Source organism: Citrus clementina, unplaced genomic scaffold (assembly GCF_000493195.1).
Source record: "Citrus clementina cultivar Clemenules unplaced genomic scaffold, Citrus_clementina_v1.0 scaffold_7, whole genome shotgun sequence".
NCBI classification, from domain to species: Eukaryota; Viridiplantae; Streptophyta; class Magnoliopsida; order Sapindales; family Rutaceae; genus Citrus; species Citrus x clementina.
Window position 1 is genome coordinate 15,344,980 of NW_006262075.1, and position 27,853 is coordinate 15,372,832.

Genomic DNA, 27,853 nt, shown 5'->3' on the forward strand with positions numbered 1-27,853 from the left:
TTGAAAAGAATTTGACTATCTAACGTAATTTTATAATTTTTAATAAAAATTGCCTTTGACAACTGAAACCTAAATTTAAATAAGCTCTACTTAAAATATTATACTAAACGGAGTCTTAAGATGCACACATTTAATTTTATTATTTTTTTTAAAGAAAGTTTTAAAATTAAATTTTTTTATGGTTAAAGTTTACAAATCTTTATATATTTTTTTAAAGAAATTAGAAATTTTAAAAATTAAAAAAATAATAAGGTTATCTTCTTTTTTTGAATATTTATTTAAGTTGCTGTGAAATAATAAATAGATTTAATAAGTATCACACCCTAATGTTTTGCTGCTGAACAAATTATAAAATATTGTATTTTACTACTTTTTCATTAGCTGGCCATTAGTTGACATATAAAATACTAATTTCACTCTTACTTTAAGGAAAAACATTCAAAAAAAATTCATTATTAATAAAATATTAATCATTATTCTAAATAATAATTTTTATAATTTAATTTTAATTTAATTTATTAATTATTGATAAAAATTAAAAAAAATTAAAAAACTATAAATTTATTTTTATCAATTAAATATAAATTTTATTATTTAGTACTCGAAATGTATGTCCATGTATATGTATACTTATTTGTTAATTATCTTTGTTTGTTAACTTTTATCGATAATTAATAATTAAAATTAAAATTGATATTTAATTGAATGAAAAATCACTGCAATAAATGCATTACATAACTTAGGTTTAAGATTATTTCGTGCAGATATATTTTTATTTAATTATTTTGAAATACAATAGTGAAGATTATTATGTTTAATTTGAATTTATGTATTTCTTTTATCAAGTAGTAAAGAAAAATAGAAAATTGTAATAATTTAGAATATTTTCAGTAGTAAAATATTATGGCGCAATACTTATTGCACCTAATTATTATTTCAACCTAAGTAGTTAAAAAAAAAAAAAAGAAACCCAAAATAATAAGTATCTCAAAATTTAATATTAAAAGAAATGTATGATAATAAATAACACTTAATCAAAGTAAACACACTATCAATTGAAAGCAACTCGGGGCAATAGTTCAGTGATAGAATATATACACAAATACAATTTATTACCTGTCACATTTGTGTCTTTTATTTTTTGAAAAAAATTATGTTTTGTCTTTAAAAGAAAAACAAATTGGATTCCACAATGTTCCATTTCCTTTTGTATAATTTATATAATTTATCAAAATTATATAAATCAACACTTTTTGTAATAATTTCATTGTATTCCCAACATTGTAAGGATAACATGACTCATTTACTTTTTTAAAGAAAGTTTTAAAATTAAAGTTTGCTATGGTTAAATTTTACAAATCTTCAAACATTTTTTAAATGAAACGAAAGATTTTTAAAAGTGAAAAAAAATAGGCATTTTCTTTTTACTACTTAAGTTATTGTGAAATAATTAATATTATTAAAGAATTACAAAATCTTGCATTTTATTATTTTCACGTTAGCTGACCGTACATATAAAATATCAATTTGATCTTTATTTTAACAAAAACATGATTAATTAGCAATAAAATTTTAATTATTAATTAAATATTAATCATTGTAGTAACTAGTTTTTTATTCAATTATGTTATAATTTAATTTTAATTATTAATTATTGATAAAAATTATAAATTATAAATTATAAATTTGTATCTTATCAATTAAATATAAAGTTTATTATTTAATGCACAAAATGTCCACGTATGTATGTATGTATATTTGTTTGTTTACGTTAATTGGCAATTAATAACTAGAGTTAAATTGATATTTGATTGAATACGAAATTGTTTTAATAAATACAGTAGAGAAGCCTTAGGTTACAGTTCTTTTTTTCTTTTTGTATGTGCAAATATAAATTTTTATTTAAATTTTTGAGATACAATGGTGAAAATTATTAGATTTAATTAAAATTTATGTATTTTTTTCTTTAAAGTAAGAATAAAATTAATATTTTATAAGTCAAGTAAGCTTAAATAACCGAAAGTACTAAATTGTAATATTTTGTAACAAAAAAAGAAACCCAAAATGATAAGTAATCACAAAATTTAATCTTAGAGAAATGTACAATAATTAAAAAAAAAACACTTAATCAAAATCAATTATTCGAAAAAGGGAATTAATTGTGCTGCAAAAATGAGCAATATAAATAAAGAAAGCAAAAAACGAAGAGAGACCAAGAGAGGGAGAAATAGTATCGCAAGAAGAAGGTGAAGAACGAGGGTTTGTTTCTATAAAATCTTTTCATTCAATCAAAGATTTTATATCGAAAATTTGAGAACAAAGAGGCTTTAAAATGAACTAAAAAACGCAAAAGAAATTCTAGAGAGAGCAAATAAGAGCAAAAGAGCGAGCTCAATGCAAGAACAAGATGCTGCAAGGATCAGAGCCCAGAAAAATTTTCTTGCACTTTCTCGAGCTCCAAACAGGTCAGAACATCCATTTTCTCTCTCTAGAATCTCTGTTAATCAAAATCCATCCTTGATGCAATTACCCATTAGCTAGTTTGCCCCTGAGCTTTGGTGATTTATGTAAAAATTTCTGCTGTAGCTTCGATAATTTGAATAAAATAAAGGGGTTGTAAATATGGCTGGAGGGGTTTGGCTCTGTTGAACTGAGAATTCAAGTTTTGTTAAATGACTGAATTTTGGAGAGTTTTTGGTTTTGGCCTTTTATGGGTTTTGTGAGAGTTACAAGTTTGCATAATTCTAATGCAAAGCAAATTTGGTTTTTCGAAACTAAATGGAGAAAGTTGAAAATTGATGATTTAGTTGGAGGGATTTTGTAGTTTACCGAATTGTCGTATTTGGGTTTTTGCTGGTGAGAAATGCAACGGCCAAATCAGCCACATTCACGGATCAATCTCGTGGAGCTGAAAGCTCAGTTGGTCAAGAGACTAGGGCCGGATAAGTCGAAGCTGTATTTTTATTATTTGAATAAGTTATTGAGTTTGAAGATAAACAAGGTTGAGTTCAATAAGTTCTGTTTGAAGATTATTGGGAAAGAGAATGTTACACTTCATAATCAATTAATTCGTTCAATTTTGAAAAATGCCTGTCGTGCGAAAGTCCCGCCATCAGGATCAACTCGACATGAGGGTAGTTTTGAGTTTATGAGTGATGGGTATCGGAAGAATGACAATGGCTTGCTATCATCCCCTTGCGGGACAAGATCGGGAATCTCTGTTGGGTCTGATGGGAAGCCGGAATTTTCTTCTCAGCAATCAATAATTACGGGTAATAATGTAGTTTCTGATAATGGAGATTTGGATTCTCATCGAATAAATAAGCTGGTGCAGCATTGTCAAGTAATCTCAAACAATGCAAATAAGGATGACGAAGTGATGTCTTGGCACCCTACTAACATAAAAAGATCTACAGAAAGTATAATTTCAGTAGATACAAATGAACAAAGGGAAGTATTGGTTGTTGGAGATGGAAAAAAGTTGTCTGCTAGAAGTTCACTCAAAGCACCTCTTGGAATACCACTTTGCCCATCTAGTGTAGGTGGGGCCCGCCAAACACCGCATTTAGCAAGCAGTGGTCGATGTTTAAGCTCATATGATAGTGGTGAACTTCTTGACAACGATACACTGAAAGAACAGATGCAGCAGATTGCCACAGCTCATGGCATTGAAGGCGTGTCAATGGACTGTGTTAATCTGTTGAACAGTGGGTTAAATGCATACTTAAAGCGGTTAATCAAGTCTTCCATTGAATTGGTAGGAACAAGGTGTGGACATGACTTGGTGGAGAACAAAATCCACAAGCACCATTCTCATGGTAAGCTTGTTAACGGTGTCTTGCCAGATTATCACTTTCATGTGGAAAATGGCAATAGGCTTTCAAAAGACGTGGCTGAACAGAGATGCAACTTCCCATTATCTTTGCTAGATTTCAAGGTTGCAATGTGGCTGAAACCACAGCAGCTTGGAGAAGCCTGGCCATTGCTACTGGAGAAAATTTGTACACATTCGCAGGAGGAATAATGTGTTTGGAGAGAATTTCGATGTCTTCTAAATGTTATTAATTTGACCTTACTGTTTGAAAGGGTCCTCAAAAGTGGCAGTGTTACTTGGGTGCCAATGAATCAGTGGGTGCTCTTCCATGTCCTTGTTAATCCAATCAGCTGCCATCCAGATAAAATCTCTCCTTACCAGGAGAACAGAAATCAGAGTATGATCATGTCCATTAGAGCTCATAGTCTTCCTGAATACTAGAATACCTCTCTTGACAGCAACCAATGAAAGGGACAAGAAGAAAAGAAGACCCGTGTTTGGTTGCTTTGTTGTATCGTAGAATAGTTTGTCATTTTTTCTTTCACTTACTGCATATGTTTAGCATTTTCTGTAACTTATAGAAACAATTAGTTTTAGAAAAGTTTTGCAGGAATAATTTATTTAGCAGAGTAGGAAGGTGAAATGTGAAATTGCATTATGTAAAATTTACTGTGTGTATCTGTTTTCAACTTAGAATTTGTTTGGATCTCAATATCAAAAAGTTATGTCCAATTGACAATTATTGCTGATTTTCTTTTCAACTTTACAGTCAATTCAAGGTGTACTATTTTAGAATTAGTATCATTTGTTTGGGTGTTTATTTGTGAATTTTAATATTTATTTATTTCTACATGGATTACTGATGCAAGCTCTTGCTATAATACTTCCTTGAAGCTGCACTGTGTTCGGCATCATATTAAGAATGACGAAACATCATTTAAATTTTTTGGATGATATTGTTGTGGATTATCTACTTCTTACATTTTAAACTTTTGGAAAATTAATTGTTTGGCCATAGGAGGCCATCAACTAAGTTCTACTTCATAAGCAAGAAGGGTGATATTCTTATCATCTTCTAATGGGGATATTGTGCCATCTCCATTTTTAACTAGTGGGCTACATTCAAGGTAAAAATTTCTTATTGACTGTAATTGCAAACTTGAACTTATTCTAGCAACCATGTGGATTTTTGAATGCTGAGAAGTTTGTTGAATTGGCAGCATCATGAATCTAGATTGTGCCAGTTTAACATTTGTTGTTGTATCAGTGAGGGATATCCCAATATGTTGTTTGCTTGCATAGAATCCAGAGGTGAACAGATTCATACTCATATTCCTTTCATTTTTTTTACTCATAATGAACTACAGCTCTGTAAATTAGTGCAAATGATGTTCTTTTAAAAATCATTTTCAATTTTTTATATCCTTTCTTGTTCTATGAATTAAAACCAAATCCCTTCCCCTACCCTAACGGGGGCAGGATTGAACCCCCAGCCCTCTTACACCCCTAAAAATGGTTTCACTAGTTGAGCCAACTTTCACCCTTATTTAGTGCAGATGTTTGCATTTTTTACTGTTTTCCTGTTATGCTTGCTTCAGGAAACTCCTTCAAATATAGATACATGAATTTCTGAGGCAGTAGTTTTCTAGATTATCAGTTCTATATGTTTCTGTGACTGCGATGAGAAGCAATTTTATTGACAGTTGATTTTTGTCCTTTTATAAATTATACTTGATGTAAACTCATTGCAACATGTGCTAATACATATATCTGAAGGGATTCAAGTTGCTGTATTGTACTGGGAACATAAAAGTAAGAGAAAATAAATGCAGGAGAGAATGTCGTTTAGAGAAGACACTTCTATTAGAGCAATTCTCATGTTGTCAGGTCTCATCAAAGTAGGCAATAAAGCTTGTGGCTGTAACCTAGACATTTGAAACTGTTCTTCATAAAGGTCTTGCCTGCACTGGTTTGGGTTTTTGAGAAGGTACTTTAGAACTTATGAAGTTTATTCTTTCTGAGTATTTAACACAATGATTTGCTGATCTTTATATTTTTTTTCAATAGTATCATGAATTAGACTGTTGGAAACGTAAATATAATCCGTGAAGACTCTTTTCAGTTCTTTCCTTTTATATACAGGGACTAACCCTTATGGTGAGCTTTTCTTGTGTGGTTGGGCTGGAATATGAGGTTCTTTGAAGTGATTGAATTATCAGGTGCAGAGCTTTATTTGAATATTTGGGTGGCATGTCCTAGATACCTTTTGCTGAATGTTTTTACTCATCGGAAAAGGAAAGATGAATATTAACTTTTGAATCTATTTGTAGGAAATATGAACAATTGATGCTTATGTGAGATTCTATACATGCCCATAGTTCCAAATTGCACTGGTACTTGAACATTTCTTTGATGGTAAAAAGTTGTGTGCAAAGTATGCAGTACATGAAATATAAGAGATATATGAGAGTATCAGAGTTAATTAAATGCTTCATTCACTGCTTTATCAGTGTTAAGATTTATCTTCCTTTTCTAAGCAGTAATCAGTGTTCAATCTGTGATGACAGACTCTTCTAATATTTTATAATTGGATCATCACCTTAACTGTTAAAATTCAGTGATCATCTCGTTGCTTCTGTTTGAAGTTTTAGATATCAGGATTTCTTGATGCAGTAGTCAAGGAGAGAGAGAATTAATTATGTCAAAGATATCGAAGATAATCGTAAGGTAATGTTGATTCACTTCCCATGTTTTTAATTTTGCAAAAGTTCTCTTTCTGTTTCCTCCTAGTCAGAGTGCCGGAATTTATATTCAAGGCTTGTATCTTTTTGTGGATGATTGTCTCACTTCAGATAAGTAATAATTTCTCATTGCTTCATTGTTTGGGGCCGAGTAGTATTAAGATCAGGAAAGTTGAAATTGTATATTATGTATAATTGCAGAGTTATCCTGTTGAAAACCTATTAATGAGTCACAAAAAATTTGGTCTCTTCACACTTGTGTAATAATGTCCACTGGCAGTTGACACGTGCTTGTGAGAACTTTAGGGAAAGGGGCAATTTTGTGAGTTATGAACAGATTATTGATTGTCTTCTCATTAGCAGAGTAGTGCAAAATTCAATGCTTGATGCTAATGGAAGCAAACATATACTATCGTTATTTGGATTAGAATTTTCTGAGTTTGCAAAAAGAAAAATTGTTTGTAGTGGCTGATGCAAGATAATTTGTCCAATGTGAAAAGAAAAATGAAGAAGAGTTGTTCTTTTCATACTTTCTAGCTTCTCATTTTTTTCTACTTGATATTTATGTTATCATTGCAAACAGTTATCTATTATTGTGATGAAGAAGAGTTGTTCTTTTCATACTTTCTAGCTTCTCATTTTTTTCTACTTGATATTTATGTTATCATTGCAAACAGTTATCTATTATTGTGTGCAAATTAATGACGAAATTCATGGCTCTTCACAGCTTTACACTTTCTAATTTGAGAAACATGCAAATATTCATGGCTTAAGTATTTAATTGCGTTTTTGAATCTGTATTGCAATTATCTTACATCTAAATTGCATGATGTTTCTGCTTTTATTAAATGAAAGATGCTTTCTGTGTGGTATCTCCTTGCTACTATTAACAGTCTCAGAACTGACATTGTTCAGATATATAAGATCTTGTTGTCTACCATCAAATCTAGGATAGCACTTTAGAAAAAAGATCTACAGAGCATTTTGAAAAGAAATCTAAAACTGTATTCCAATCCTGCTTTTACTTGAGAGATCTAGTCGATGGATTGGGTGTTAATTGCTTTGATCCTTTTTCACTTTACATAGCTTTATTCTTACTGCATTTCTCAGAACAAAATATTTTTTGTTGACTTCATTATGGATCGAGTATTTTGACTTGATAATGGATCCGAGTATTGATATTAGTACCAAGATTTTGTAGTTAGCACATGTTTACTGAAAGTATGCTTGTAATATGTACCGTCGTAACGTTATAACCTGCATCCCGGGCGTTTAAGAAATGCCTTTGCTGGATTTGATTGATGTCTACCTTTGGAATGTTGTCAACCCTGATAAATACTCGGAAATCTATGCAGTTTAATCATTGTGGTTAGTTGGCTAATAAATTTGAAGTAGCACATCAGTGGTGACACAGCAATTGCTTATCCATCACGCGAGTTATGTGCATGAGCAAAGAAAGAAAGGCTATTCATGACTTGATTGCAGGTTGTACCCAAGTATCATTTATGTACAAAATGATACTGTAAATTGACAGATCACTTTTTGCGATTCAAAACGCAAAAATGAAAATTTGATACATATTTAATCGTACACTGATTTGGACACAGTTGCAACAGCTCTACACACGCCACTGCAATGTGAGCTCAAATGGTTGTAACAACATGAAGCCATGTCAGGTTGCAGGGAGGAAAGCAGCAACATATCCTTATTATTATTGTTCTTATAGCATCAAACTGCATTCTCTTTTCAGGTATGCTTTGCTGAGAAGGATGCTGACGAACCATGGTTAGACCAGACCGAAACTCTCCAAAAGGGTCTTTGCCGCCGCTTAGGATTGTGATTTATCATCTCTGATTCTGATCTACTCAGCATTTCCCACATCACCTGAACATCTTGATATTCACAAGTCTGTACGTCATCACGAAGCTTCAAAATCCCAGCACCTGCCCAGAAACAACACCATTAAGAGAGCACCAAGTAAGCAATTCTTTCCATTCACATATATGCGCAAATCTTGAAACATCGCTGCAATCATCTATAATTACTGAAAATCAAGAAACTTAAGTACCATTAATCATAAAGTAGTTGAGATATAAGATCCCATTAGGTTGTTGAGTTCAGCACAAGTATCTGATGCCCCAAGTGGTCCCCACAGGACAAGTAGCTCTTTCGGTTTATATATTTATCTACATAAAGTTGTAATTTGATGTATAAGTGGATGTTACTATCATCCTACTTCTAAATAAACTTAAGTATAAAGCTGCACTACAAAAGATGTTGATCCTATCACTCTAGCTTGACCTTTCGGCGAAGCTATCCATCTGAATCCAAATTGGATTTTTCGTTCTTTTTTTTTCCCAAAAAAAAAACTTTCCTGTTAGTACGATAAACAAGAAAAAGTATTCTTGTCGGTGGATTAAATACAATTATTAAGGACTTAAAGTAATGAAAATTCTCCAATTAAGTGTTATTAAAACATCATACACTAATTATTTTATTTAGAGTTTTATTATTTTGGTATTCTTTTGTTGTCATTGTGTGGATTTAGCCTAGCGGACGTAGCCCAGCAAGTGGAATCTTTTCTTGCTATGTAGCTTTTGTTAGTATAGAAAGAATTAAGGAAGTATTGCTTGCAATAATGCTAGTGCAATAATTGCTTACTCCTTGAAATGATCATTAAACAATTTTTTTTCCTTTTTGAGAATATGTTTTGGATTGTATAATAGTAATAGTTAAAATATAATAAAATAAAAAATCAGTTGAGAGATAGAGCTGAAACATGATGGAAAATCAAAAAGTCTTGTTCTTCAAATGATAAAAATTATTTACAAGGACCAAAAAAAAATTTATATTAAAAAAATATTGAAATCATCGACCAGACCAATTTATTATTGAAATTTGATAGACTTTCAATTTTTGGATTTGAACCCATTTTGTTGAGCAAAAAATATTGAAGTGCTAGAAACAATCCAAACAACGATGGAATTCTTTTTCCTTTTTTTTCTTTTTTTCTTTCTTCCTGCAGAAGGGTCAGGAACAGTTTGATAATAGAAGTAAATTAAAAAGAAAAACACATAACTTAATTAAATCATCATTATGTGGTTAAATGAGGCTTAAAAAAATAACCATTTTCATAAGAAAAATGAAAAAATATACATATACACATGAATGAAGCAAAATCAAGAAAAGAGCGTGCAATATACTTCTTCTATTCTGCCTCACATAAACACAGAAAAATCATTAAGAGGGAAAAAAATATGAAAAAAGAAACAAGAAAGCAAAGTGATGATGAAGATCAAAACTCACCGTTTTTGCGAGCTTTAACACGAGAAGAAACAGCAACCCAGACTCTTCTAACAGGAAAGATCATCTTGTTCCACAGCTCCATGAATCTCTCTTTCACTTTAGCTTTCCTCTCCACTTTCTTCTTCTTCTTATTATTATTGCTACTGTTACTGTTACTGTTACTATTGTACTTGTTTGCACTGCCTATAATTCTAACACCCGCCAGTGCCGCCGCCGCCGCCACAGCCACCGCTGCCCTGTTTGCTCAAAAGGGTTTCAAAGAAAGATCAAACGGAGAAATTATTTTGATCTTTCGATTGATATTAATTTAATTTTTTTATTTATTTTATTGGAAAAATTTTGTTTTTGAGTTTGTTGCTCTGAAGAAGCTGTGGCTATATTGTTGTTGCCTTCGCTTGTGTTGTTCCCGTCTTTGTGTGTCTGTTATAACTCGTTATCAAAAGCCCGCCACCGACACGTGCTTGCATACTGTTTTTTTTATTTTTTTATTTTTTAAATTGATTTTTATGGCATTTGAAATCAATTAATTAATTAGAATATGGGAATACAATAATTTCCTTTTTTTTAATTCGAGTATATTATCATATATTCATAGAAGCTTCTTCTTGTTTTTTTATTTTTTAATTGTTGGTGAATGAGAAAGGTTAACAAGATTTATTATTGAACTTTGAATAACATAAAAATAGAAATTTAGCCCCCACAAAAAGATAAAAGAAAAATAGATGTAGCAGCGATATTTGAGTTTTTCTTTTTCGTATTTTTATTATTTATATGAATGAAGAAATGGAAAGCAATACGCACGCATAAAGACAAATGAATATTAAATTAGGGAAAGGGAACACGTGGTGTATTGTGAGTGGGTATTGCTTTTGTTGTTTGAGAGTAAAGATTGGCTTTTTTGAATTATGGTGATTAATTTAATAATTTATTTTTATTTTTTTAATGGTTATGAGCAATTTGACTTTTGAGGGCCATCAATATGTCGGATTTTGATTTCAAAAAAGTACAAGTAGATGCTTTTTTGGTGGTGGCCGCCGGGCCGGTTTGACTGTTTGAAAATTTTTGAATTCTTAGGTTAAGTTATTATAAAAAAAACCTAATTTAAAATTCACCTTTTTTTTTTAGTTTGAGGGAATTTATGGACATTAATCACACTATAAATGCATTTTTATTTTTTATTTTTTTACCAAAGTTAGTTAAGTGATAACTTTTTTCTTCCTAATTACCTTGTAATTTAGAAATATTTAAAAATAAAAAATTTACCACAACTCACATATCATAGCATAATTTAGATATTTTAACATATAACGAACTGAGTATACTTTTAAATATTTATATTAAAATATTACGAATCTCTTTTTCTATTTTTGTTTTATTTATTTCATTTGTACTATGCTACATCTTCATTCAAATTATGACACCTTGAGTTTGTATTGTTAAGTGAGAAAATAACGTTTGGGGCTCTTGAGTTTTTATAATGCTCAAATAAAGTGTAAAATTTTCTTTTATTGTCATGCTATCAGTTATTATACGCTCATTCTCATACGTTGATTCTCAACTGATATGATAATTCATTTGCTACTATTAAATCAATTAAATATTAATACTTAACATGATTTGACAGTCACAAATTAATTATTATATCAATTAATACAAAGTGTTACAATACTATTGGTTGGTGATATTACAAAAGAAAACCACATAAAATTATCCATCAATATAATATTACCCTAAATATTACGGGTGTAATGAATTATTATGCAATGAATTCATCTAATATATTTCTACAAAATAACCAAACATAGTTGTATTTTAAATTCACAAAGTTTCATTAAGCAATTATCTTCAAAAGACATTTCTTTTATCTTTTATTTTTTTATTTTTTTTTCTCTATGCATAATTTTTCTATTGGCCATAAAACAATATAGTGTCGGCAAAGGTCGTGATCCTCGTGGTTAATTTAAATTTAATTAACAAGCGAATATAGTGTGAACAGAAAAGCTGGATGCTTTCTGCTGATCTTTTAGATAGGCATTTTGACCAATCACTAAACGCCATGTTTGCTTTTCATTGTGGGTGCTTTCGTCTTTTCACCATTTCTCCTTTTAATTTCGAAAATCATAAACAAATACAATAATACATCGTCAATTCTTTGTTAAAAAATGAGGAGAAATGAAGATATTTTACTGATTTTGTACTTTATAGAGACATATATATAATTAGCACTCCTTGGGCAACCCAATCAGTTTTTAATGTAATCTCATTTTTTGAATTAAAGGGGATTTAAGTAAGCTATTAAATGATATTGATGTAACGAAACAAACGCAAGATACTAATAAATAATTAATTTAAACTAATTTAACTATAATACAGTTTGAATATCTCAGCTTTTATATATATATATAAGATTGATATATTTACTTTACGTTACATTAAAGGAGAAATTTTGCATTCATGGTGTAGACGAATCTATAAGCATCTTGTAAAACAAGTAAAGTTTCTTTCTTAATCATAAAGTAATTTTAACAAGCAATACGATATTAATAATTACGTGTCATTAAACACGTGTACTGGAGAATATCTAGTGGGGTCAAAATATAGATCATGGCCATGGCCCGCGCAATGACCTTGTGGCACGTGTAATCTGACAAGCCATTGCTTCTACCTAACCTACTCAAACTGAAAGAAAAAAATCTTCGAACTGCTTGGACCAAGTGGACCCACACAAACAAATTTGTGTCTCTTGTTTAAAATTTTCCCACTTTCATCCCGTACCTTAATTATTATTCATTCTTTCCATAAAAAAGTTTTTAAATTGTTACTTGTTTATGTCGGTTTCTTTTTTAGGTTTCTTCTTAATTTTTTTTTTTTTTTTTTGAGAAGGGTTTCTTCTTAATTTACTTGCAAGACTTCGATAAATTAGATGTTTGTAAATCTCTTAATGAAAGATCTCACACTTAGACCGTTAGACTCAGTTCCAACAATATTTTATTTTTTTAATTTCGACACATAATGGGTGCGGAATTTCAAATTTTACTTAAAATAAAGGATTTACATCTAGAGTGCGAAACATATTCACAATAGGTAGACGCTTATAACATTTTTACATTTCAAAGTTTGATTTTCATTAATACATTCGTTCTTTAGAGAATCTTTAGGAAAAAAAGCTTTTAATACTCCTGCTCGAGCTAAATTAAAAAGGTAGAATGTGAATATATTAATATCTCTAGTAAATTGAAGTGATCATTAATGATTATTTTGTTTCAATTTAACCTATTTCGGTCAAATTATTTAAAAAAAAAATGTATGAAAACAAGAAAAATTACGGGGACTTTCATTTTGATTTGCAACCTTGTGTTGCATCACAATCATCATAACATATCTTTAGAAATTTGAGGCTATCTTTTCCGAAAGGTTTCTTTCATATGCTAGAAAGAAAAATTGAATGATTGTACCAATTCCTCATGAGTGGATAAAAATGATAGGTTTTTGAAATGTGAAAGGAAAGAATTTGAGGTTGATAGTTTAGTTTCGCATATATAGTGAGTCATAATATTTCAACTTATAATATTTCAACTTGCATGATAGCGAAGGATCCTCATTATATGATGAAGAGTGATTAATATTAAAAAGAATATTTGATGATTAGGCAATTGAGAAAAGAAAAGTTTTTTTTTTTTTTATCCATTTGAATCTTTACCGCTTCATAGACTGTGGATGTGACCTAATATTTTTTTAAATAGGTTTACATTTCCATCGTAAATAATAGTCTTTTTTTTTAAAAAAAATTTATTTATATTGAATCTCCCACAAAATACTTAGAAAGTTAAAAATTATTGCCTAGATATGAGTTCATAACTAATGGATTTGGTTAAACTTATTGTGAATCGAATAATTCAATCTAATATCAATCTTTGGATCCAATCCAATATGTCAAAATCATCAAATTCAATTAGGATGGAATAGATAATTGTCGATTTGATTGACAAGACACTTTTTTTTTTAATATTACATTATATATAGTAATATACAAATTCACAAAAATTATTGCATCCGTTGGAACTTCAAACCTAGTAAAAATTTTGTCGATTAGAACCTGCCTCGATGATAGTTGTAGTCGATATAACAAACATTAAGAGATTCAAGCCTTTTATGTTCGATAGTATTAAGTTTTTATTTTAATACGTGGGTGTAAATTCTAGAGGTTAAAATTATTTTACATAAAGTTTAAGACGTTTACTTTTTTTTTTTTTTATACGAAATCTCATAAGTTTGAATTTGGCTAAAACGTGAATCGGTCGTAATACAAATATATATAAATGACTTTTTTAAAAATATTTCAATATAAGTAATATATTTTTTTGTTTTTATAGATTAAAAAAACTTAAACATACTTATTTGAAACTTATTTTCTTATAAGTCAAAACAAAAAAAAATTAGGTTTTATAGCTTATGAAATATACACATTTAATAGAGATATTTTTGGGAAATAAATTTACTTTTCATTCATATATTTTTCCATTCAGATAGAAGTTATAAAAAAATTACTTTTGTTATTCAGATGTGAATGTCTATAAATTAAATATAGATTACAAAAAAACAAACAAGTAAATTTTAAAAAAGTCTGAAATTAATAAACTTTCATACTTCAATGTTGAACAAACAAACCCTAAATGTATTTAATTTTAATTGAAATTTTAATAAAACTAAATATAAAAATCTGAATATATATACACACACATATTCTTTCGCATCTCAATGAAATATAATCTTTATAAATAATATTAACAAAGAAAGATAAGGTTTTATTTAGAAAAAATAAATACAAAGATTCATTATGGAAAAAATTTTAAATGCATTCAAATTTATTAAAAGACAAACAAGTTTGGTTTTGCAGATAGTTTGAGGGTTGACAATGGAGGATGACTAGGGTGGGCAAGTGTTAGGATATGATTGGTCAACATCAGCATTAAAAAAGCTAGGGGTGGTGGGTAATCGGTTTTAGATGATTTTGGTCACTTTTACAATACTTTTTCGAGTCTCAAAGCTTTCTCACCACCAATTCATCCATCACATATGGCCGTTGGGGAAGTTATTGTTATCATTTATTTATCAATATTGGTTTTCATACGTGCTCCAATATTATTTGATCTCGAAGTTGACACATTAAATTTTTGTTTTGGTACATATGCTTCTGGCTTTGTCGAATTCAATCGTGACAAATTAATTTCAAATCTATGGATTCATAATGAAATTTGAGAATTTTTATAAGGTGATGTTGTTTGTGGTGTGATAGACGATATTGTCACATAATATCATATTATGATAACACTAAACTAAATTCGTGCAATTATTGTACGGACCAATACGTATATCAATATGCACTTTGAAATAAATAATGATAACTACCACACTTCTTATGTGACTTAGAACATTTTAATTATTAAATTCAATTTTAAAACTAACTACTAAATTTTTACCCAATAGCTTAAATTTTTAAGTCAAATAGTTAATTATTTATTATGACATAACAATTAAGATCTTGGATTCGAATCGTTACTCAACCTTTTTCTTTTTCTTAAAAAATGGAAAAAAAAATGGTGTAAACATTTACCAAACATTTTGAGATCACAATATGATATGGGTTATGACAATACACTCATTGACATCATATTCATTGGACATTAACTCTTATCAAATAAACACCATCAAAGGTGCACGACCACTAGTATTAACCTTTAATTTCTTTGGTAAAGTGATCATCGAATTCAAACCATTTAATTCTATTTTTTGTTTATTCGTTTTTGACCTCTTGCCAATTAAAGCAGAATGCCACTCAACTTGACCAATATTCACAAAATATTGGCTTGTATGTTTAGAAAAATGTTGGTAATCTTTTCTTTATTGAATATAATGAGCAAAAGTCATTGAATTGGCTTCATTCTGTATATAAATAAGTACTGATAGTACACACAAGCACATAACATGCGCTTAAGTTCAATTCATTCTATTATCTTTTCGGTATATTAAACTATCTAGTATTCAAAAATCATATTGATAATTCAACCTTGATTAAGTTAGAATAACTCATTACTAGCTGATCTACGCGCTTATTGATAATTCAATCTATTATTTAATACATACAATAGTTGAGTAAACGAATAAAAATTTAAAAATGTAATAAAAATTTTGTGGTCAATAACAAAAATTTACCCTAAATGATTAAATTAGTTATAAAAAAATTATAAATTATGGAGAAAAATTACAAGTTTCTTGAAAAAAATATCGTAAGTACCCCTAATAGTTATATAAAATAATCATTTAAATTACAATAACAGTTGACCATATGTGACCACTAGAGCTCCACCATAAATTATAGTTATATATAAAGTGAAAACCAAATATAATATGCTCATATATAAAATCGCAATAAAATTTAGCCATATGTGTCCATTACAATATTCATGTTTGAACTTTACAAAAAGATAATTAAATAATTCCAAAAAATTACGGCTTACCTTGTTGTAGTGGGTATTAAAGTCCTTGTTGCATTGGCTATTGACTTCGTATCCTTAAGTGTATATGTCATTCTGCATAATTTACATTTTCAAAATATTTTAATCTTATGGCTAACTTCAAGACTAAAGATAGAATGGTAAAAATACTATATAATATTAACAGCATTAAACCTATTTTAAAAAAATAAGGGAGATTTCGCTCAATTTCTCAATATGATAGGGGAATAATCCTCATTATCTAATTACAACTATTGTAATTAGACAATGTCTTTCGATGGATACTTAATTATATTATACATCAGAATGTTGCAGTCATTTAGCTAACGGAATAAAAGATAGTGAAGGGATCATATATAATAGAGGATTAACAGAAATCAATTACAGAATTTTAAGCAACGAATCGTTTTGCAACCCAAACAAACGAATGGAAGATGGTAATTAAAGAATCATTATCAAATGTTTTTGAATATTTGACTGCAAATGGAGTCAATGTTAACATCATTATGATCTTTTTCTAATAAGGTGTTCTCCTTGGATATAATTATTAATGTCATTAGAAAAAAATGAGAGAAAGAGAATCCTTTGCTTTTTATGAAAGTAAGAAGATAGCATCAAGCCATCAAAGATTTGTATGCTAACTAAAAGAGATATATGCCTTTATATCACAATTCACAATCAACCATTTTCTTAATTTTGAAGGTACATTAATTAAAGAATTAATTAACAAACAGAACAGCAACCTGAACCACATCATATGGGACCAAAACTAGACGCTAGGCTTATGCAAAATCCCACTATTAATTTACAAGAATCACTTGTGTTCTCCTTTACAATATCATGAGCATAATTCTTTTTCATCACTAGTAAATGCTTTTATTCAAAGACCAATAGGAACATCAGTGCTTATCCTTATGGATTAAGCATTTTCAACTTAGCTGCATTCTTTGATTCCACTTCACACAATGGATTGCATTTCGTAAAAGCTTGCGTTGATAGATAATTTTTGTGTCGTTTTTTAAAGTGACATTGACATGGATGAAAGTAGAAAACTTCAAAAAATGATTTCAAGTAAAGCGCTAGCATTGGATTCCATTAAATATGGATTATTTTGATTAATTGTTGAACTTGATAATGTGAGAGAATATTATGAATATCATCAATCACTTCATTTTCAAGATTTGTCCATATCACAAACAAGGATGGTTAGAAAAGTTCACATCATTATGCATGTTTGAAAACACATCCAAAAATAAGATTAAATTTACTTTCTCAGCTATGATAACATGAAAGTTGTCCTACGTCTAGAATATTCGAGTCCATCTATGTGTTTTATGAATTATATTTTTTTTTCCTTTATTTGTGGGTAAATCTCTCTTTATTAGAGTAAATTTTCAAGTTGGCCTATCACAGACGAGGATGGTTACATTATGCATGCTTGATAACACATCCAAAGTAAGATTAAACTTACTTTTCTGAATCATGATAACATGAAACTTATCTTAGTCTAGAATAAAAATAATGTTCAAGTCTATGTGTATTATGAAGTGTGTTTTATCTTTATTGAGGATAAGTCTCTTTTCATTACAACAGATTTTCAAACTAAGATACCTTATAGGGTAATTAAATGTAATATTAAAAGCATCTCATCAAAGAGAATTTCAACCATTCAAAATTGGGTGGTAAAAATGATAAGGTAAAAGATAACATGGAATAAATTTAAGAATAAAGAAGGAAAGAGACAGGACATGCACACAAGATATTATATATCAATGGTGTCTTATTAAAATATTATCTATCTCCATATTCTAGAATTATTAGAACAAAATTTGCCACTTTTTCTTTGAATCCATTTATCAATCACTTTTTCTTTGCCATTTATCAATCATCTTTGAAACTCCCATGCAGGTCACTTAAATTTTCATCCACTGTTAGTACTATTATCTTGTGATGGATTTGGATATAGCACGTGTCACTCTGAGACAATTTGACGAAGAATGGATAAGTAAGAATAATATTGGGGGCCAAAATTTTCCATTCAAATGCATCCATTTTTTCATAATTATATTTGGATTCTTGTTCATTATTTTGATGGGCAGGCTTGTTTGTGAAAAGTGGTTCAAGAAGTCCAAAATTTGAAAATGCTGTCTAGATGTTGCAAAGATGAGAAAGTTGCATTATGCACAGCACCTTGCCCTAGGTTTTTTACTCTGATTTTTAAACAGCTTTATACTTAAGTTTGAATACTGGGAAAATAGCAGATTGAAAAATTGATTTAGTCTTTGTCCATCCCTCTATATTTAAAAGAAAACAATAAAAAAAATGGGCATAGCAAGTACCTTGAAAATAAAACCATTATTGCTCCCTACATGTAAACATCTAAAAAATTACCAAGACACTGAAGAATGACACTTGAAAATGAGTTAAAAGATATCAAATAGCATCCTAATTTTCTAGTCATCAATGTTCTTCATGTATTCTTTTGAAAGTTTGGTCTCCATTATCAGCTGCTGCTCTCGGAGGAGGGAATATCCCGACTCAAGCAAAGCTTCCACAGTTTGCTGTTCGATCAAGTGAAAAAATTTATGTCAACTTTAATATTTTAATCACCAAATGAATTTTGAAATAACATAGAGAACAATTTACCTCAGGAGGAGTGAAAACAGGAAGTTCTTTGTCCTTTCTTCGTTTCAGAAGTTTGTTGCAAAGATTTTCAACACCTCCAATATCATCTATCCACTGTAACGAAGAAGCCGTAAGATGAAAATGACCAAGCACCATTTAAAACCTCACCAGAAAAAATGTTTAAGTCTATTTGAAAAGATGAACCATGCACAACTTATGCCCTATAGTTGTGATTTATAATTTCAACAAAGCCATTGTTACTTGCAGCAACTTGTGTATCCCCATAGTCCTGTGTGTGCATAAGTTTTAATTGTACCAACAGGTACATAACTATAATACTTCCTGAACCTTTATGCATAAGGACAAAGTACTAACTGGTTGTCAAGACATCGACACACTTCAAACAGAAGAGTAGCTTACCTTAGAAATTGACCTGTCATATGTTCGGGACCTTAGAGCTCCATAAAAATCCAAAGCTACCAAATCAAGAAAAATTAGAAAGTTATAATGCCTCCACCCCAGTCAAGATAATACAGATAAAGATAAGCGTCCATAAATATAATTGAAAAAGAATTCAAATTAAAAAACAATGTAAAAAAGAATTTGCAAACCAGAGCAGCAAAAGAGATACAAAATATCATATGATATAATCACATTAATATCAATGTCAAGCGATTTTTAATTTAAGGGAGAGATGTTGCATAAATAAAAAATCTTAAACACAAACTTTCCAAATAGGAGTCAAATCAATTTTCAAAATCATGTATCTGATTTTCAGACACCGAAGTGACAGTCCAAAAGGAAAATTCTGCACCTCAAAAGAGTTTGGAATCTGATTCTTCCCAAGAAATACTGAAAGGATTTACTCACTAAGGCCAATGTAGTTTTATAAGAATTTTTAGTAATCACTAAGTTCTTTGCTTTCTAAGAGGTGGAGTAGAATAACTTGGTTGAAGCGCAATGATCATATGTCATAATGTGCTCTTAGTTTGGTTTGTTATTGCCAAAATTGTTCTTGTTTAAAACAGATTTGAAAGCACTGTGATCTAGATGTCTTACAGTCACCAACTTTTTTGGAAGCTAACACTAAACATACCATACCATGCACAAGAACCCACAATAGCATAAAAAGGCAGATTGTTAATTTTCTCAAATGTGGCATTAAATTTCTCTGATGCTCAATTATGTCATACAGAAGTCATCCAGGACATGCAGAGCAGATACCTTGATTGGGAAATGTCTTCACAATGCTTCCAACCTCATCTTTAGTTATGCCATCTTTCTCATACATTCTATGGACAATATTCAAAATGTCTTCAAGATTAGGCTGCCTGTTTTACAAACAAAATTTTCAGAAAAGTATGAGATGGCCCCATTACTTTAATTGAGTCACAAGAGAAACACAAAAAAAAAAATACCATTACTGGGGAAAAGTATAAGCCAATTAACATATTAGCATCATAAACAAACACCAATTAACAATGCAATACTTCAAAATATAACTGTTCAATGATGAAGCAACAAAAGCAACTATTCTGAAATTTTACAAAATAGCGCTTAACCCACATCACAGTACTAATTTAAGAACCTTTTGAAGTCATGTTACTTATTCCATGTTCACCATCAGCATTTGAAAAAGCTTTCGAGATAATCATTAGCGGCATTAAGTTCATGGATATAAAAACATTTGACATCACTGACTAATAAGTGTAATAATTTGACCAAATCTAGAGAGCAAATGGGAACAAATAAGAAATTATATAATGAACTTGTGGGGTAAGTAATTCCAATTTCACTAAGATCTCCCCATAAGTTAAGTTTCTGGTGTGTGACTATTTGTAATATGTAAGGAGGCAAATCAGATCTCATATACAGAGAGTACTAGTATACATTAGAGATTGTTGTTAATATAAACAAGGTGCTGCTTTAAAAATTCTTAATCTTAGATGGTTCCCTAATTAATTTTTAAAAATAGGTAAAAGAAAATGTAAAGGAGGGAGGAAAAGTCAATGGTCACTGAATGAAGAATAAAAGAATTAAACAGTCGTTGCAGATAATGTTATGGAGATGATGCCAAGCAATAATTGATGAAAAGCATAACAGCAGAGTTATAGATAAATTAATTGTGTATCTGATTCTTCGACATGTCTTGCCTTTAGCAGAAGCAGTACAGTAACTAGGTCCCACCTTGAACAATTTCATCATTATCATGGAAGTCAATTTCACCTTCTAGATGTACGTTCAGCTATCCTTAACAGCAATTCAGGACAATCAATCCATAGATGAACTCAGAAAATGTTTTGGGACAATAACAATATCCATCATGCATATCTAGGTACTGCCTAAATTTCTAAGACGAATTGATAAATGCAGTAAACCTCAAGAAAATCACAATGGAAACTGACTCCTAACTTGCTTCATACCTGGGAAATTATAATATCATGTTGTAATTTTATATGCTGAAGCAAAGAAAGGAGAGAAAGTGAAAAACATTCTTCAAAAACTGTCAAAATTAGGCTACAATTTGACAGACATTGGTGTTGTTCCAACAGGTGTCTGACATGTGACCAGCTATAAGTTTCCTAGAAGTCAGATTTTAAAGGCAAACTTGAAAAATGAAAAGAAAGGAGCCAGTCATTGGATTAAAAGACATCTACCAGTAAAACTTCTCCATTCTTCCATCTCGAATCAAAGGAGCATAAATTGTGGAAAAATCATTTCCAGTAAAAATGATGGGAATTCTGTTCGTAATATCCGATTCTCGCCAGTCTTGTCCAATACTAACTCTAGTAGGATTATCAGACAAATTCATCAGAGTCCCAACAACAATTTGATTGTTGACTGTCATTTGAGTGTTTCCTAAATAACAACAGAATATTATGCACAACATTAAAATGAAATCAGTGAATAAAGAAACTTGCCCATGTAGCAAGATGAGAACCAGTATGTAAAGATAGAAAGCAAACAGAATCGAAATGTTAAAAGAGATGCTGCCTCAAGAATACAATAAATACAGCATTCTTTATATTAACTTGTAGCTCACCAAATCTGCCAAGGCCAGCATCTATATCATTGATCATCAGACAGCTCATCTTGCCCTGCATTAAACAAAGTCAATAATAAAGAAAATCAATCAATGAATCAAAATAATTGTAAGACTAGTCCATTCAAAGAAGGTTTTTGCATAAAACATAGGTACTGTCTGAATCATCATCACTAAAACTTTTAGCAACATATTATTTTTGGGCATGAACAAGAGTGCCATTGCGTAAGTCATTATTCACTTGGAAGGGAGCTCAGCATTCTCCTATCTTTGTCAAACACTTACAAAATCTTATCATTAAAAGGGTTTTCTGAAACCATGAGGATGTAAAATATGAGTTCACCCTTTTGGGTTGATTGACTTCTAAGCCATAAATGTGTCACTGGCTTTCTACAGGAACTACCATGACTAAAGTAAAAGGTTACAAGTGTTTATACCATGGCTCTTTCACCTTTTCTGTACAGATTGCAATGTGCAGCCCTAATTATATCAGAGAGAAACCATTTATGGATAATAAAACATGCAAGAACTGGATGATAATTCTTGATACAGAGGCAAGCTGAAAATAAGTGATTGCAAGCTCTCTCACAATATCTCTCCTTTGGTTATTTCCTCTTCTATTCTCTCATGTTTCTTCAGTCTTTACATTAAGCATCTACGGTTTTATAACTTGCAAAATCAACAACAGAGTTCTGAAGTTGCTTGACAGACTCCTTAAACAATAATCAACTTTATATGTAGACCGATGGATAGATGATGAAAGAATACAATGATAAAGACCAAAAATAAAAACAATGCATAATAAACCACATTGACAATGTTAAAATTCATAGCCCTAGACATACATATATCAACAGTGAGAATGGAAAAGCTTCTAACTTGGTTCTGGACCACTTGAGAAGCTGTTCTATAGCGTTCCCGTATTAGCTTCCCTGGTTCTCCTGTTGAGGTAAACAAAGATTTAGACAATATGAGTTTCCAGCACATGCAAATAAAACAAACCGAACCTTCTGTTAATATGCAGAAAAGGAACAAAATGCAAGAAAAAGAAAAATAATAATAAAGGAAAATATTGTACACTGTAAAGGAAAATAATAAAGAAAAAAGGATAATGACCACAGCTACATAAAATAATAACTGAATGTTAAAAGCCACAAGTTTTAAAAGCTTGCTCGTAAATTACTTTCAACATTTATCTCAAAGAAACCAAGAGAGAGAAAAGAAATGCTAATAGCCCATCTTACCAGCTCTTTCAGATTCAAGTTCCCCAGCAGACATAATCACAGGTTCTATGCCCATGGCCTGGAAAATTAATTCAGTCTGAAATGATTTTCCTTGCCCTTTTCCTCCCCATATACCTTTAAACATAAGCCAATATTTCAGAAAATATCAAAAATAACTGAGAGGGTGAATTTAATATCCACAGATGTTGTAGAGTTGGAACTACTCGATAATGAAGTCAGAACAAGCATAACTTTCTTAGTTTGAAGATTGATTTGATGAAAATTGCTCTTGCAGTACATGCATGCTATTTTAAAGGTAAAATAACATATGCTTAGATTTTAAGTAAAGATTGTGAAAAAAGAATGGTTGAAAATATAAACTAACAACGAATACAAAATTGAAAAAAATGTTCTATCATTAACAAAAAGGTTTTAACAGCCAGATGAATAATGGTTCTGAACATATACCTAATATCAAAGGAACTTTGACATTGAGAAGATGAGCAATGTAGTTCTTCACAATGTGGCACACTGCATGAGCCGCAAAAATGTTAAAGAACTGTTTTATAATGTGAGTAATCATCCCAAGACAGAATGATAACCTTCAACTTATTCCCCAAAAGTATGAAAACTTAAATTTAGCCCCCATTTTCATTCAGAAGATGCGGGCAAATGGGGACGTGTTGATAATGGTTTTTTACCTTCTTATCAGTAAGTGAGTGTAAATTGATGTTTTCAAACTTTCGAGGGGAAGAAGAAAGATTGTCATTCTAAGTAGGGGTAAATTTAAGTTTACCCTATAATACACACACGCACACACATGGTATTTGATGACAAAGTACTTTCGTCCAATGGTAAAAACCAGACAATGACTTGACAGGTATGCAGTTAGCATATATTTTCATCAAAATCATTGCCTGCAACTCCTAAGCATAATGCATGTCTTATCTTTGCCTCAGTTAATGAGTACTTCCTAGTTTATGAGTACTTCCTAATTCTGGTGGTTTGACTTTCAATGACTATTGTTGATTCTGCATTTGTGAATATAAAATCATAACTCAACAGGAAGCAGTTTTATTAATACCCAGAAAGTAACTAACTTATATAACCTCCATGAAAATCAATATGATAAAAATGGATCAATTTTGGAGTCAAGAATTTAAACTACCCTCCAATGTTGAAAAAGAATTTGCATGGTATAGAATTTCTACCAACCTACAACCTCCCGCTTTTCAATAAACCCCTCAAATCAGCCTCACAATAATATTTTCTTACCTCCACAATCAAATCCTACTATTACCAAATGAAAAACATACAAAAGTCTCCATAGTTCTACCATTTTTCTTAAGCAGAGAGCACTAAATCAAATATATCCAACTTGTACTTAACCACATAATGTGGCATTACCTCTCATATAGTTTAATGCACAAATATTCTGTTTATTGGGCATGCATAATTTGAGAGAAATCGTTTACTCTTGTATTAAAACTGATATAACACGTAACAAATATAACAAAGATAGGTAGGAAGGTGAATACAGTGAAGTCTTTTCTACCAATTTTTCTTACTGTCTAATAAAATTCATTACAGTTCTTCACCTCTTCCCAGTTTCATAGAACTTACCAACTTTATCCTGTTGTCAACAAAACAAAGGGAAACACAAAAGATAATAAATGTTGAGAAATGGAAGAGGATGTATAAGAATAAACGAAAAGGAAAAAGAAAAGAAAAGTTAATCCCAAATGATAATCCATACAACAATAGCTCTTGCCAAGTGAAGGAGAAACATAAACTGCTGAAATTTGGACAACAGAACACTAATACACATATGCAATAGCATCAGGATCTCTACTGAAAATAATTCAACGGTAATTTGAGAGAAACTATTCAGATTTCAGTTACAATTGATTTCAAAGCAAACTTGCCAAGGAATCCCAAGACAATTAACAAGTTCAACTGGGACACCACTTGATAAAAATTCAGATTCTAATTTTAATTTTATAATTGCAAATAAAAGTGGAGACAGATCATATAAAATTTGAACTTATACCAAAAATAAAAATCCATCCTAACACAACCACAATAAAACTCCATCCGAACACAACCACAACTTCAATATAACAGTGCACATGAGAGTGCCATCAATTTCAAAACCAAATAGCATTTTTGGATTCAAAAAAGCACTCCAAGAGAAGCACAGCACTCAACAAGTATTTTCTACAGAGAACTTTCTAGGTCCAATGAAATACTCATCCAGATAAACATTCTCAAGTGCTTTTCCAAAAAGCACTCACAATCCAATCACATTCTGCTAATCTAGAAAAAACACACAAGCTAAAAACAGTTAAAGTTGCATAAACTTGCCATGAAAACCGGAGCAATGTAATAATCTCCTTGAAGATACTCAAACGACCTCGTTACTTTCTGCCGGTAATCAAACACAATATCCGCTGCAACAAAACAAAAAACAATAAAGTCATATATGGAATTGAAATGCTAATAGTTTTAATCTACCGCAACTATATGATAAGATCACTAGCTATATGTGTAAGCAGAGGGAGGATCCGTTATCCCTAAAAAGAAAACAAAAAGCAATGAAATTTCAAATTTGAACTAAAAAGGAATCGATATATCAAAAAAGAAAGCAAATTACTAGCCATTAAATATAATCTGATGAGTGCTCCGTAAACATATGTAGTATAAATACCCATCAAAGAAAAACAACAAAATTTCAAATTTGAACTAACAAAGCTATGAGTTTGTTTTGTGTGTGTGTGTGTCAAAAGAAAGGAAGCAAGTTATCTTACAGTCCTTCCCGAGAAAATTGCCAGCGAAAAGGGGATCAATGACGCCAGCCCGAGCACCAACAGCGATATTCATGTTGTCAGCTTCTTTGCCGAGTTTGTAAAGATAGTCATTGCCCTCTGAATCCTTAGCTTCCCATGAAGATTGCTCTGATAGTTTCTTTTTTGGATTTGGGCTTGATTCATTATTGTGGGGATTGATATTATTGTTGTTTGAGGAGATAGAGCAAGAAATGGAGAGTGGAGGAGTTAATGGTGAGGCTTTGATGGGTGAGAGTGAAGGGAAAGAGAAGCGAGTGATGTTGTTTAAAAGAATTGCCATTTTTGGTTTTGATTTTGATTTTGATTTTGTTTTGGTTTAGGATTCTGATTTGTTCGTTGGTTTGTTTGTTGGGGGCAGTTAATTGCCGCCACGGAATGTGAAAGGAGACGGTTGTGTTGATGAGCTCATGCTCAATGATTGTGGATAATTGAGGGAGAAATATATATTCAATTTTATTAAATTTAAAAATTTCTACACTTAAAAAGTAGGAGTGGTTTTTTAAATCCTCTAATCTGCATAACCTGCATGACATCTCTCTATAAGAATAACTCTTTGTAAATTTTTGATCATATCACAATATGAATATTCTATCATCTTCTATGAACACACTAAAAGATTTATTTGATATATCTAGTGTGAAAGTAAGTTAATATTTCTATTGGCAAATAGACGAGTCTCAAGTCCATACCCAAGTATTTATTACTTCTTAGGTTGTAATTACTATTTTATTTGGTTCAGCCTTATAGCCGTTCGGAATGATAAATTGATCCGCTAGCACCCAAAATTTCTTTGAATATATCCTTGAATTCATTCGAGATGTGAACAAAACTCAAATGGGAGAAGAATATGGCTTGCATAACTTGTGTGATTTGTTGTGGGTTGGATTTTTACGATATGGTAGGGTGTGTTTGGAAGACAGCATTACACTGCTTTAAAACGTTGTTCCTCATTAAATTAATACTATGCTATGTTTGGAAGGACATGTTAATGGATTAAGGGGTTGTACTAATGCCGCAACTGTCTAATTAGCGTTTTGTTTTCTTTAAATATTAATAAATAAATATAACTTTTTAATATAATATTATATTAAATTTTGTTTTCTTTTATTTTTACATTATAATTATTAATATAAATTAGTAAATTTATCATTTTTATTTGTATTTTACTAAAAATATAACTAAATAATGTATTATTTAGTTATATTATAATAAGTAATATATAAAATTGATTAATATTTAATAAGTTAATATAAACAATAATAAATTCTAAAATAATATATAAAAATAAAAATATCACATAATATTACATTATTTAATTATATTATAGTAATTAGTATATAAAAATTAATTATTATTTAACAATTTAATATAACTAATAGTAAATACTTAAATAATAATTTAATATAACTAATAATAAATATTATTTCTAAATATATAATTTAAATAAACTACAAAAAATTAATATAGTACAATGTGGCACCAAATGTTATACAACATTATTATAATATGGTATTAATGCAATATAGCATAATCCAAATATGATTTGGATTAAAAAATTTCAATCAAACCTGCAAACCCCCACATTATTACTTTTTGTCTACACACACAATGTAATGTTTAATAATAAGAATTTGTTTACGAGCTCTGAATTTTAGGGGCATTTGACACACTATATTGTATTATATTGTATTACATTAATATTGTATTATAAGAATGTTATGTAATGTTTAGTGTTACACT

At 30.2% G+C, this 27,853-nt stretch overlaps 2 protein-coding genes and 1 long non-coding RNA gene across 4 annotated transcripts; 1 reads left to right on the forward strand and 2 right to left on the reverse strand.

The window, feature by feature from the left end:
- The first annotated feature begins 2,863 nt into the window (after nt 1–2,863).
- On the forward strand, nt 2,864–4,024 carry LOC18037829. The gene has a single exon (XM_006427635.2). The coding sequence runs from the start codon at nt 2,864–2,866 to the stop codon at nt 4,022–4,024; it is 1,161 nt and encodes a 386-aa protein (XP_006427698.1).
- A 3,937-nt stretch (nt 4,025–7,961) lies between these two features.
- Nucleotides 7,962–10,276, reverse strand: LOC18037413. The gene is made up of 2 exons (XR_002904717.1): nt 9,862–10,276; nt 7,962–8,498 (listed from the first exon to the last, which is right to left on the reverse strand). It is a non-coding gene; the product is annotated as an uncharacterized LOC18037413 (long non-coding RNA).
- Nucleotides 10,277–18,688: 8,412 nt separating this feature from the next.
- On the reverse strand, nt 18,689–26,528 carry LOC18037498 (ribulose bisphosphate carboxylase/oxygenase activase, chloroplastic). 2 transcript variants are annotated; one of them, XM_024181336.1, is made up of 12 exons: nt 26,075–26,528; nt 25,632–25,717; nt 24,891–24,900; nt 23,736–23,798; nt 23,289–23,402; nt 22,924–22,985; nt 22,045–22,099; nt 21,659–21,860; nt 20,226–20,332; nt 19,422–19,477; nt 19,023–19,115; nt 18,689–18,937 (listed from the first exon to the last, which is right to left on the reverse strand). In XM_024181336.1, the coding sequence occupies exons 1-12, from the start codon at nt 26,391–26,393 to the stop codon at nt 18,830–18,832; spliced, it is 1,275 nt and encodes a 424-aa protein (XP_024037104.1). In that variant the 5' UTR covers nt 26,394–26,528; the 3' UTR covers nt 18,689–18,829. The 2 variants fall into 2 exon arrangements, with proteins under 2 accessions (XP_024037104.1, XP_024037106.1); XM_024181338.1 differs by lacking the exon at nt 23,736–23,798.
- Between the last annotated feature and the right edge of the window lie 1,325 nt (nt 26,529–27,853).

Excerpts from the sequence above, each read along its gene's own strand:
- LOC18037829 (XM_006427635.2), top strand. The coding sequence starts at position 2,864 with ATGCAACGGCCAAATCAGCCACATTCACGGATCAATCTCGTGGAGCTG.
- LOC18037498 (XM_024181336.1), bottom strand. The coding sequence starts at position 26,393 with ATGGCAATTCTTTTAAACAACATCACTCGCTTCTCTTTCCCTTCACTC. Across the intron at positions 19,116-19,421 it reads ATGACAGGTCAATTTCTAAG|TGGATAGATGATATTGGAGG; the intron begins GTAAGCTACTCT and ends TCTTCGTTACAG. Across the intron at positions 18,938-19,022 it reads CTGTTTTCACTCCTCCTGAG|CAAACTGTGGAAGCTTTGCT; the intron begins GTAAATTGTTCT and ends TTGATCGAACAG.